General features: G+C 40.2%; 2 protein-coding genes and 1 pseudogene across 4 annotated transcripts in view; 1 reads left to right on the plus strand and 2 right to left on the minus strand.

Annotated features, from left to right (window-relative positions):
* Window positions 1–960: 960 nt before the first annotated feature.
* Window positions 961–2,969, minus strand: LOC309659674 (heterogeneous nuclear ribonucleoprotein K pseudogene; annotated as a pseudogene). Its single transcript has one exon. The product of its transcript is annotated as a heterogeneous nuclear ribonucleoprotein K pseudogene (transcript).
* On the minus strand, window positions 2,237–12,069 carry COMMD2 (COMM domain containing 2). Of its 2 annotated transcripts, XM_082459694.1 has the most exons (5): window positions 11,943–12,069; window positions 11,769–11,846; window positions 11,021–11,103; window positions 7,369–7,542; window positions 2,237–3,442 (listed from the first exon to the last, which is right to left on the minus strand). In XM_082459694.1, exons 1-5 carry the CDS (start codon window positions 12,007–12,009, stop codon window positions 3,245–3,247), a joined length of 600 nt encoding a protein of 199 aa, XP_082315820.1. In that variant the 5' UTR covers window positions 12,010–12,069; the 3' UTR covers window positions 2,237–3,244. The 2 variants fall into 2 exon arrangements, with proteins under 2 accessions (XP_082315820.1, XP_082315821.1); XM_082459695.1 differs by lacking the exon at window positions 11,769–11,846 and having other exon boundaries at window positions 3,152–3,442; window positions 11,943–12,068.
* Window positions 12,070–12,462: 393 nt separating this feature from the next.
* RNF13 (ring finger protein 13) overlaps window positions 12,463–12,696 on the plus strand; it is a 217,034-nt gene continuing 216,800 nt past the window's right edge. Inside the window, exon 1 of the mRNA XM_082459618.1 lies at window positions 12,463–12,696. The gene's annotated coding sequence lies outside the window, so the exon portion shown is untranslated.

Consider the following 12,696-nt stretch of genomic DNA (forward strand, 5'->3'; position numbering starts at 1 on the left):
TAAATATAGCATTAAAAAAATTTATATTCACTTCCAACTATTCTGTGGCTGTTAACATCATGGAGTGCTTTTAAAGGTCAAAAACAAACTGTCTAGGAATATTCTGAATAGTAATAGCATTACACTGTGAACTTTATTGTCAAACTTAGGTCAATAAGGAGGAAAATAATAAAGTTAAGTAGTCAGAAGAAGTATCAAAAAAAGTACAGTCATTTATATATACAGAGGATTTGAACAGTATAGATTCACTTCCAGTTGATTCAATCCTATTTACACATTTAAAGTACAAAATACATCTTTTTTTTTTTTAACTTTTTTCATCTTTTTTTAATTGTTCACAAACATTTCCTACATAATCCAACATACAACAGAGAAATGGTACATCTTTTTCTTTCAATTTGCATACAATGGAAAAACAAGAATATATATATATATATATATTTTACAAAGTTTAACTAATAGACACTACCAAGCTGACAGTTTAGTCTATAGGTGAGAAATTATCTAATAAAAAATAATCAGAATTTATTTAGCATCAGTCACTTCCATAACCAAGTATTATTCTGATTAATAAAACTTGCTGCCATTAGGCTTCTGGTATATACTTATACCAACTACTCCATCTGTTGTATTGCTCCCCACCTTGGTTCTTCACAATTACAAACAGAAAATCGTTGCAAAGTAGGGGCAAGCATTTGCAAAAACAAACAGAAATCCCCAGCTTATTATAAGCATGAATGTGTGGTGGAATTTCTTCCCAAGCAATGGACTTTCAAATCACTTAAGAAATCACCAGAACTGAATGTGTCAAGATATTTCGCCTAAGTCCAAGAAGAGATGCATTTATTTATATCCAACAGAGGACTGAAAATTAAACTTAGTGTTTAGTTTGGGGGCAGGTTGGGGGGAATTCAGCCATTTGAAAAATGACCGTCTTAAAAAAAAAATGACCACCAAAAATAGGTTCACTAAATTTATTTTAAAAATCATAAAATGTTTCTTACAAAAGAGCATTACATTCTGCACACTGCTCTGAATAGATGCCAGGGACATATGGACTATTGTTACTTTTCCTCCCTGTCCCACCCCCCCAAATGTTACAGTGATCACAAAGTAAAGTGTTCACAATAATTACATGGGGGGATTTTTTTTTTAAACCACCAACAATGAACAAAAATTAAAATTCACTCACTCTGCTGCTGTTTCAAAATTTCAATGTTAGTTTTTGCACACCCTCCCCCACCCCCCACCCCTGTTTGTAAGGAACTAAAACATTACATCTGGTGAACAGCAAAGATTTCACTACACCTCAAATGCAGAACACCTATGAAGCAGAGGAATGTTGGCTTTTTAAACAGAAGCAGATAAAAAAAAAAAGATGCAGGACTCCTTCAGTTCTTCACTAGTCTTAGAAAAACTTTCCAGAATACTGCTTCACACTATAAAAAAGAAAAAATATCTTGCATTAGAATCCTTCAACATCTGCATACTGCTTCACACTGTTCTGCAGCAAGTACTGTGCATTCTGTATCTGGTCCTGTGTTCCTGTAATGGTAATGATCCGGTCTTCAGACCCTTCTAAAGGCTCATCGATTTTGATCGACGTTCCTGACTCATGACGGATTTGTTTAATCCGCTGACCACCTTTGCCAATAATAGATCCAGCCAGATCTTTGGGAATAGTTACTCGTGTAGTAATAATAGGTCCACCAAGATCACCATATGAGCCACGACTCCCTGCATAGGAATAATCATATCCAGAGCCACCCTGTGGTTCATAAGCCATCTGCCACTCTGATGGGCTCCATGTATCTACTGCAGAGTCCCAGGTTTCATCAGCACTGAAACCAACCATGCCATCATAACGGTCTCCAGGTCTTCCTCTTCTGTCATAGGCCATTAGATCTCCCCCTCTAGGTGGTGGTGGCGGAGGAAGAGGAAGATTCCGAGCTCTGCTACCACCCCGGCCACCTCGTCCAGGAGGAGGTGGAGGAGGTCCTCGACGAGGGCTCATATCATCATAATCTCTCTGGATGGAGGCATGGGATGCCCAGCCCGACCAGGAGGCATTCTGTCAAAACCACCTCTTCCCCGCATGGGAAATCCCACAGGACGTCCACGGCGGTCATCAAACATCATTGTAAAACCACCATAATCATAGGTTTCATCGTAAAAATTGGGATCATAAGGCTGAGCACGTCCTTTGATGGGAGACTCTGATATAAGATCAAGGATGATCTTTATGCACTCTACAACCCTATCAGGTTTTCCTCCAATAAGAACGACTCTGTCAGTGGATTGAGGACAACATTCCTGGAAAAGCTTGATTGTTGTCTGAGCGTTCTCTCAAAGTTCTTTGATTTTAGCACCTTTGACCCCAATAATTCCTCCTGCCAGACTCTGATGAATCAACAGTCTCAACTCGCAGTCAAAGTCGCTTCCTTTATAGTGTTGGTAATTTAAGCATTCCACAGCATCAGATTCGAGCGGGAGCTGGCTGGTGGCAGTGGGTGATGGTAACTGCAGGCCCTCTTCCAAGGTAGGGATGAGTTTCTTCAGAATTTCTCCAATTGTTTCAATATCAGCACTGATACTCAATATGCACTCGGGGCCACTGCTGTCTGGGACTGAAACACTGGCATTGTAGTCTATACGGAGAGCCTTAATATTCTTGCCTCCTTTTCCAATCACTGCTCCAGCGTTCTTGCTCTGAAGCAGAATGCGTAATTCAATCATCTCATCAGTGTTTCTAGATCTTTTAAAAGCTTGCTCCTCTTCCATATCTTCAGCAGGGCGTTTACCAAATTCGCCATTGGTTTTGGTGTTGGGAAAGGTTTCCTCTGGCTGTTCAGTTTCCATTTTCTTGTATTAAAGGGACACACCAATCAGCTATTAAATATATTCTTGCAGGGCAGAACTGAAGTGTTGTGGGTGGGACCAACTGACACCCTAGTGCTGCAGTAGCCGGGCAAGGCTACCGTCCCTATGCCACCACACCGCCTCAGCCGGTCACAGCTAGACAGAGCCAAAATGCATCTTAATTGTCAAGAAGCTGACCACATTTAGCACCAGGAAAGGAAATTTACTTAGCCTTTGATCATGACCTCAGTATCTTCACACAGGAAAAGAAATGTTATGAAATCTCTATGTATTTATCACTATCAATTAAAAAATTTATTTTGAAAAGTAACTGCTGCGTATCATCAATTCACAAGTGATTCTAAGGGAAGAAAACAAGCTGGGACTACTTGATATTGCGCACAACTCTCCTACAGTGGTTTGTTTTCATCTCTTCCAAGGCTTGCTCCAATTGCTGAACCAAATGGAGCAGGGTGGCTGGGTCTGTCTGCAGAACTTGGGTGTTGTGATCTCCATTCTGATTAAGGTGTAGCTTTATAGTCACTGATGGTTTCATCTGTTGCCTGAGGCTTCTGCTTGCAAGCTTGATTTTAAATGGAATAAGAGCATAAGGACTATTTAATAATCATGCTAAACATATAATAATTACATTATACCATACATAAAAATCTAATTTCAGATGAATCACAGACTTCAAAAAGAAAAGTAAACTTTAAAACCTTTGGAAAGAGGGACTTCCCTGGTGACGCAGTGGTTAAGAATCTGTCTGCCAATGCAGGGAACACAGGTTCGAGCCCTGGTCCAGGAAGATCCCACATGCCGCGGAGCAATTAAGCCCGTGCGCCACAACTACTGAAGCCTGCGCGCCTAGAGCCCATGCTCTGCAGCAAGAGAAGCCACCGCAATGAGAAGCCCGTGCACCGCAATGAAGAGTAGCCCCCGCTCGCCACAACTAGAGAAAGCCCACGCGCAGCAACAAAGACCCAACACAGCCAAAGATAAATAAATAAAATAAATTTATAAAAAAAAAAAAAAACCTTTGGGAAAAAAAAGAAACCAGAATGTACAGTCAATCAGGATGTATAGTCAGCATGGAAGGGTTTCTTAAACATGATATAAAAAAAAAATACCATAAAGAAAAAAACTGATACATTGAACAATCATTAAAATTTCTTCAAAGGATACCTAAAAATGGTGGAAAAACAAGCCACAAACTGAGAAAAGATATTTTGTAACACATACAACCAAAAAAAAAAAACTTAGTATCAACCAAAAAAAAAAAACTTAGTATCAAGAATGTATGAAGAACTGCTCTGATTTAATACAAACCCCACAAAACCAAGAAAAAATTGTACAGAGACCTATCTAAGCACTCTGCAGAAGTAACACAAATAGATAAACATAGGAAATACGTTCAACTTTATTAGAAATCAGTAAAATGGCCAATAAAATCATAAGATACTGTTTATCAGACTTGCAAGAATTAGAAACCTGTCCATACGGAGCACTGTAAAGTGATGGTAATGAAAACTCTCATCCACTGCTGGTGAGAGTAATGACAATCACTTTGGAAAACGTATACATTACCAGCAATTCCACTCCTAGGTATTTACCTTAAACTCTTACACATATACACATATTCGTAATAGTATTTGCTTCCAAGAGTCCAAAACTAGACAAATCTCAAATATTCTTTAACAGAATGGATAAATTGAGAATATTCATACAGTGAAATGCTTACTAAATGACAGCAAAAAGAAGTGAACTATAGCAACATGAATTGTCATGAATAAATCTAAAAAGAAAACGTTCAATCAAAAAAGCAAGTTGCAGAAGAATACATGAAAATCTAAAAACTATACAGTTTAGTGAAAAAATATATGTTAAAAAAACTATAAAGAAAAGATTAACAGAAAATTCAGGATAATGGTTACCCTTAAGGGGCTGGGAGGGGGTTGTAATTTGGGGAGGGTGATTCAAAGGTACTGAACAACAGTACTACAGGATAAAGAACTGTAGCCCACAAAGTTTTTCTTTCCACAAAGTTCTTGATATGGACTTATTTTTTTAATGGGGATGAAATTCTGCCCTTCTCCCTGTAAAAATAACAGCAGCAACTTTAAAAGGATCAGCCCTAAAGGTAACATTCTCCTGCACCGGTCTCAGATGCATTCAATTTACTGATGCTATTTAACAAGTGCTGGCAATTTATGAAGTATGGGAAATGCTTCTATTAGAAACTAACCTATGATGATTCATTTATTTCCCATCAGCAATTGCACAATAATTAGCTGGTAACTATCCATTTGCTACCAGTCTCCATGAGATGAGTCAGCTACTCAAAAATGAAAGGTTCTATATCCTGTTACTAGTTTCCTAGCCATTTATCTGGTCTTCATCTGACAGGACTTCTTCTCTTCCTTCCTTCCTTGAGCTCAGTAAACCCATTAGTTCTCTGAGTAGCTTTTTTAGCCCTTAAATACACCTCACCACATGGCAATATTCATTCAATATACCCTCAACATTAAACTGTATTAGTCCTTGCAGTAACACAGCAATTCAAACTCATTTTACCGGGCAAATGAACTCTCTTGAGTCTAATTTTAGAAATTTCAATTGCCTAAGTTTCTAACTTCTAAAAATGTCTTAATAATGGAAAAACTCAAAGCAAATCAATAAAGCCAAAAAAAGAACCTCTAAGGGCTACTGGAACCCAAAAGTCAGAAGCTATCTCCACATAAGAGAGGGATACAAGATAAACTAGTGCTGAAGTTCATGAACATGACCATCCCCAAATCTCCTCCACCTGGTTATTATGAGAGGACTTAAACATAAAGGCATAACCACAGTGATCTCTTCCTCCTCGTGAGCCCCACAGGAGTTGCTGCTTCTAAGGTCTCCAAGAGCATAAACTGTGTCAAGTTCTTTGCTGTAGACACACCACTTGGCACATGATAGGTGTACAAGAAATATTTAATAAATAACACAGTTAAGAAGCTGCTGACCACCTCTCCTTATTTATATTCAGTACTGAATGCCTATTATGTGTCAGGCATTGTGTTGGAGACACAGTAGTGAACAAGACACAGCACCTACCGTCAAGAAGCCTATAATCTGTTTATACTTTCTCCTGTGTTAATATATATTCAAGCACTCAACACACTGGGATATAATTGCTAAACTCTAACTGAATTTCTATAACCTATCTGGGCCATTCAAATCAGGAAGAATCCACTATTACAGCAGTTTACAAACTTTATTCACATTAGGATTACCTGGGTGACAGGGGAGCTTTTAAAAATCCTGATGCCCAGGCCAAACTCCACACCAATAAATCAGAACCTCTAGGGTAGAACACAGACATCAGAATTTTTCAAGTTCCCTGGGTTATTCCAGTGTCCAATCAAGTTTGGGAACTAGGGAGCTATCCCACATATTCATTTGTTCATTCCCATATCCATGTGGGCCTTTACAACTTATGCTGTCTGCTCTGTCAAGAATATTACCCTGGTTTTCTCTAACCATTCGTTTTTCTGAAATTTCACCTCCTTTTCTTGAAGCTTTTCTGGATCATGCCTGGATCATGCCTGTGTACACTGAACTACCTGAGCTATAAAGCTTTTTTGAAATACTCAGCTGTGCCTTCATTTATACAATTCTATTCTTTTTTGCTCTCCAGAACCTTATTTCACAACTATCTTTAATTACCATAATTATTTTGAGAACACTAATATCCCTAACCAGATAACATCTTTTCCAGCTGAGAAAGTGTCTTACACTTCTTTTGTGTCCCAAAGCATTCAGAACAGCTCTGATTAGAGCTGATTAGTGAGTGGATGACATTCAGCAAGCATCTATTAACTAACTTACCTGTCACTGCTTGAGAAAGGGCTTCATGTGATAGTCTGAAATATCCCTTTTGGTTATTTACGTGGCTTTAAAAACAACTCAATCTCACAAAAAGAAGGCAGACGCAGAAGAATATTTACTGAATTATTCCATGTATAGAAGGTTAAAGAGCAGGAAAAAGTAATCTGTGCATTACAAGTCCGGATGCTAGTTACCTTTGAAAAGAAGGAAGTAACTGGGAAGTAACTGGTAGGAGGCAAGGAGGATGCTTCTGAGGTGCTGGTCATGGGCAAGTGCTGGTTTCATGGGTGTTTTCACCACATAATTCACTGGGCTGTATACTGACCTGTGTACTTTTTCTCATATGTGTTTTATTTAGACAGAAAGTTTTTAAAAAGCTAAGCACCACTTTAAAAATATGGATAGCCATCTGCTTTTCCAAATAACCTATTTCTTATAAACTTCACAAATTAAACCAATGTGAACACATTAAAAATATAAGAAAATGAACTATTTGGGAAATGGTCTAAAAATGAACATTAAAAAACTACAGTTTCAAACCACAGTTTGGTTAAGATGGTAAAGAATACAACAAGCCTCAGGACATAAACCTAAAATAAATCTTATATTCTATGTCAGGTTTAAAAAAAATAGTCATACCTGTACATCTAGTCGCCATTCAAGGCTGTGGTAACTGGGAAGGTCTGGTGCCAATTCACTCAGGATAGTTCTGATCTCTTTTCTGTTGTCCAGATAAAGCTGAAGCAACAATTTGTTCAATTCCTCAGAGAATCCAAGAACAAAAACAGAGTCTTGGAAATCCAGTTCAGAAATCTGAAAGTGAATCGAGTTTAACAGAACATCAAAATTTATTTTTGTCTAGGAAATGCTGAAATACTGGATATTTGCAAAAGAATATGAAATCCCTTAATTCTTTTCTGTCTAGTAAAAGAAATAACACACCTTAGTAAAAGGCAACCCTTGCCCACTATTCCAAATTCCGAGTTTCTGATACATAAAAATAAGCAACAAGAACAAAAATAAACTAGTGGGACTATTTCAAATTAAAAAGCTTCTGGGGGCTTCCCTGGTGGCGCAGTGGATAAGAATCTGCCTGCCAATGCAGGGGACACAGGTTCGATCCCTGGTCCTGGAAGATCCCACATGCTGCAGAGCAACTAAGCCCCTGCACCACAACTACTGAGCCTGTGCTCTAGAGCCCATGAGCCACAACTACTGAAGCCTGCGTGCCTAGAGCCCATGCTCCGCCAACAAGAGAAGCCACAGCAATGAGAAGCCCATGCACCACAACGAAGAGTAAGCCCCGCTCACCGCAAATAGAGAAAGCCCGTGCGCAGCAACAAAGACCCAACGCAGCCAAAAATAAATAAATAAATAAATAAGTTTATAATAAAAAATAAAAATAAAAAAAATAAAAAGCTTCTGCAGGGCAAAGGAAAGCATTAGCAAAATAAAAAGCCAACCTACTGAATGAGAGAAAATATTTGCAAATCATATATCTGATAAAGGGTTCATATCCAAAAAATATAAAGAACTCATATAACTCAATAGCCAAAAAACCAAACAATTCGATTAAAAAATGGGCAGAAGATCTGAATACACATTTTCCAAAGAACACATACAGATGGCCAACAGGTACATGAAAAGATGCTCAACATCATTAATCATCAGGGAGATGCAAATGAAAATCACAATGAGATATCACCTCACACCTGTTGGAATGGCTCTTATCAGAAAGACAAGAGATAACAAGTGTTGGCGAGGATGCGGAGAAAAGGGAACCCTCTTGCACTGCTGGTGGGAATGTAAATTGGTGCAGCCACCATGGAGAACAGCATGGAGGTTCCTCAAAAAATTAAAAATCGAACTGCCATATGATCCAGCAATTCTACTTCTGGGTATTTAGCCAAAGAAAACAAAAGCACTAACTTGAACAGATATATGTGCCACCATGTTCACTGCATCACCATTTACAATAGCTAAGATGAGGAAACAAACTCATTGTCCATCAATGGATGAATGGATAAAGAAATTGTAGAATATATACACAATGGAATATTATCCACCATAAGAAAAAACGAAAGAATAAAATCTTGCCATTTGCAACAACATGGATGGAACTCAAGGGCATTATGCTAAGTGAATTAAGTCAGACAGAGAAAGGAATACTGCATGATCTCTCTTACATGTCAAATCTTAAAAGACAAAAACAAAAAACCCACCAAGATCATAGATACAGAGAACAGATTGGTGGTTGCCAGAGGCAGGGGGTAGGAGGTGGGATGGGAGAAATGGGTGAATGGTGTCAAAAGACTTTAAAAAAAAAAAGCCTTAGTGAGAGAATGAGGGCTCCTGGTTTGGGTAAGTCCTAGTGGGATACTCAGATGCTGACTGGACACAAAGAAATCATATATTTGGCCAGGAAAGGGAGCTGGGAGAGAAGGGCATGGCGGCACAGTTTTGCTGTCCAATGGTTCAGCATTACTGGGGACCAATCCCAACACTGGCACTGACCCTCAAAAGGATAAAAGGAAGCTGCCAACAGCAGCCTTGCTTTTACTCCCTTATTGGATGATTGAAGTGAGGAGGGGATAAAAAGGTAGAGAAAAGGTAGAGAAAGCACAGTCTTTCTCTTTGCTCCTCTTCCTTTCGTTGTATTCACCTCAGCCACTTTAACACTCTACTTTCCTTGCTCTTTTCCAATTTCTGCATGCCACTCTTTCTTTTTTCAGGTTTGTTAATGTCATTAGACTTGTTTCTGTTTATAATAGCATAGGCCTGTGTATTTTATCCCTTCAACAAATATTTTCTAAGATCCTACTGTGGGATAGGTCTTGTGCTAGGAAGACAGAGCAGAACAAAACAAACAGGCTCATTGCCTTTGTGGAGGAGATTATAGTCCTTGGGGCTGGGCAGGTTAGGTCAGCTGACCAATCACGCCAGGTGGTCTGTCAGAAGACTCAGTTTGACTACACAGAAGAGCAAGAGGCTAGAGATCTATTCTCAGGAGAAGAGCATCCAGGAAAGCTCTGGATAAGGCCAGAAAGGATCGCTTAGGGCAGCAAAAATGAGTTCCCCATATCAATTAATGGAACATGGATTTATGGGTCAGGGCATTTGCTGTGGACCACCTCTAAGTGTAATATTTTAGGAAGCCCAACAAAAGGGATCTTTAAAGTAAATTTTGTATGTAGTTGTTCATAACCACTCAAATAATCTGTTAGGGTGAAAACAACTCAAGTAAGCCACACTGCATCTTTTATCACTTCCAGCATTAGGATTCACTATCAAAATGTTGAGCCTCTAGTGTAGTTTCCCAAATTTGCCTGATCTTAAGAATCACTTGGGGCTTCCCTGGTGGCGCAGTGGTTGAGAACCTGCCTGCCAATGCAGGGGACACGGGTTCAAGCCCTCGTCTGGGAAGATCCCACATGCCGCGGAGCAGATGGGCCCGTGAGCCACAATTACTGAGCCTGCGCGTCTGGAGCCTGTGCTCGGCAACAAGAGAGGCCGCGATAGTGAGAGGCCTGCGCACCGCGATGAAGAGTGGCCCCCGCTTGCCACAACTAGAGAAAGCCCTTGGACAGAAACAAAGACCCAACACAGCCATAAAAAAATAAATAAATAAAATAAATTAATTAATTTAAAAAAATTAAAAAAAAAAAAAAGAATCACTTGAAGCACCTTGGGAAAAGATTAATTCTCAAGCCCCTCCTCTGGAAAGCCTGATTCAGTAGGTTTGAGGTAGGAACCGGGAATCTGGTTAACAAGGGTCACACGTGATTCTTACAAAAAGGTAAATCTGAGACACAGTAGAATGGATAATATGTAAATTAAGCCCCATGCAGCCACCTGTAATTTTTCAAATATTTTTTCTATTCGGAGCATGAAGAAACAAATACTGGTACAAAATCCCTCAGCTAGTATTAAGGAAGGGGCAACTAACACTTAAAAAAAAAAAATGGAAAAAATTTTCTCAATTCTCCAACAAGCTATATACTGCTAATATGCAAAAAATTAAATCATTTCATTCTCCCTCCTCTTGGGATACTAACTATAGTATATGGTTTAATAACATGCAGAATTAGAGGCAATTCTAATTTATACTAACAAGAGGTATTCATGTCAGCAGATCACATTATGGTCAGACTGCTTAGGCATGGTTTCACTAAATCCATTATAAACCAGTAACAACATTACTGAAATGAGCAGATCCTTCTAGGACTGATGTAGAGTATACTGAACCTCCTTAAGGTCCTGCTAATACAAAACAGTCCACAAAAGCCCTTACCATGAGCTTTGAACTTTCAGTGAGGAGGTGTATTAATCCTTCCACACCATGTTGGACAGTGTCACTACTCACGCTGAGTTTTCCTGAAAAAAGAGTAAAAATGAGCAAATAAATTATGTGGTATTTATTCTTTTATTCAAACTCTAAAGAGTAAATGTTATCTATTATTCCATGTTTTCAAACAATGCAATTATTATAAAAAATAATTACTTGGTAATAGCCTCCTGTTCATTCTCCACTCCCAGCCAAATGCTTTCAGTATTTCCCACCATGTAACCTTTACAAAAACAGACCCGTGGAAACAATACCAGGCGCACAGTCCTTCTCTTGAGTGCGCCGCTACTTCAAGCCTGGCAGAAGGGACAATAATAGAAACCGTCCCTCGTCCATCGGGGTAAAACTACTTCAGCAAAAGTAGATGTCTGAACAACGAATAATAACCAACACTTGTATATTTATGGTTCACCCAGCTATTCCACACACTTGGATGCAGGTAAGCATCACAGTATTCTGGCAGATGGTATTCTGTCCATTAACACGTCAGGAAATCGACTTAATACAAGCTTTTAAAAACTCACAATACTTAGGGGACGGGCAGGATTTGCGCCCTGACTGAAGAGCCCTTCGGCTTTTATTTCGCCACAAAGGGAATAAGACCTTTAGAGTCCCAATAACCCCTTCCCCTCCACGGGGACAGAGAACGCACTTCTCCGCGCAGTTTTCAGCGCTGTGCCTCCCCCCTTCTTACTCGCAGCGCCTTCGTAGATCTTGGGGTTAGAGCCACGCCTCAGGAACTCCACCGCAATTCGCCCAAACTCAGCGACCACTGCAACGGAAGCCAGGAGACCCTGAGCACCGGGCGCTCCCACCGACCCCCTCCCCAGACCGCAGAGCACCACCCTCCGCCGCCGGGCCCCCTCACCCGCACTGTCCACTTGCGGCAGGAAGGCCAGGTGCTCCTTGTGCTCCTCCGACAGGTCCAGCAGCATCTTCTCTGGCTGGCCGATTTCACCCCGCAGCGCTGACCCCGTCCTCGCCACTTCCGGGCCCTGAGTCCAAGCGTAAAAAGGCTCCGGCGTCTCAGCGTCCCGAGCTTTCGGTTCCGGCTTACCGCCGTCCTACACTCAAATGCCTTCCGCGGCGCAGACCGGGATGAGAAGATTCTTCAGTTCGCCAGTCAGTTGTAGCCTGCCGGGTGTAGAATGCTATGCTCTGGGGAAGATGAAAAGAAGTTTAAAATTCGACACGCCCCCCCCCCGCCACCGTGGAGCTTACATTAATATTATCAATAGCTAACATTTATTAAGCACTATGTCAGGAACTGTTCTTACATTTAACATTTAGAGTTCACGAGAACCTTATGAGGTAAGTACCATTATGGTTCCCATTAGAGACAAGGAAACTGAGAGACAGGTCAAGCAGTTGAAAGTAACTTTTATAGAGCTATTAGTTTTTACGGAGCTGCTGTATATGTTATCTTACTTGATTTATCTCGTTTAATACGCTCAATAGCCATGACATCATTTGTACGGTGCGGGCCATCGTTTGTACAGATGAAGAATGCAAGCTCCAAAGACTATGTCATAAGCCAGTGACAGAGCAGGAAGGAGAAGGTCAGAGCCCTTGATCACCTGCTCCAAAACCCATCATTCTGCACAGCAGGCTGAAAGCTGAAG

Source organism: Balaenoptera physalus (assembly GCF_965194825.1).
Source record: "Balaenoptera physalus genome assembly, chromosome: 4".
NCBI classification, from domain to species: domain Eukaryota; kingdom Metazoa; phylum Chordata; class Mammalia; order Artiodactyla; family Balaenopteridae; genus Balaenoptera; species Balaenoptera physalus.

Excerpts from the sequence above, each read along its gene's own strand:
- COMMD2 (XM_082459694.1), bottom strand. The coding sequence starts at position 12,009 with ATGCTGCTGGACCTGTCGGAGGAGCACAAGGAGCACCTGGCCTTCCTG. Across the intron at positions 11,104-11,768 it reads GATCTACGAAGGCGCTGCGA|GAAAACTCAGCGTGAGTAGT; the intron begins GTAAGAAGGGGG and ends CTCTTTTTTCAG. Across the intron at positions 3,443-7,368 it reads AATGGCGACTAGATGTACAG|CTTGCAAGCAGAAGCCTCAG; the intron begins GTATGACTATTT and ends TTTAAAATCAAG.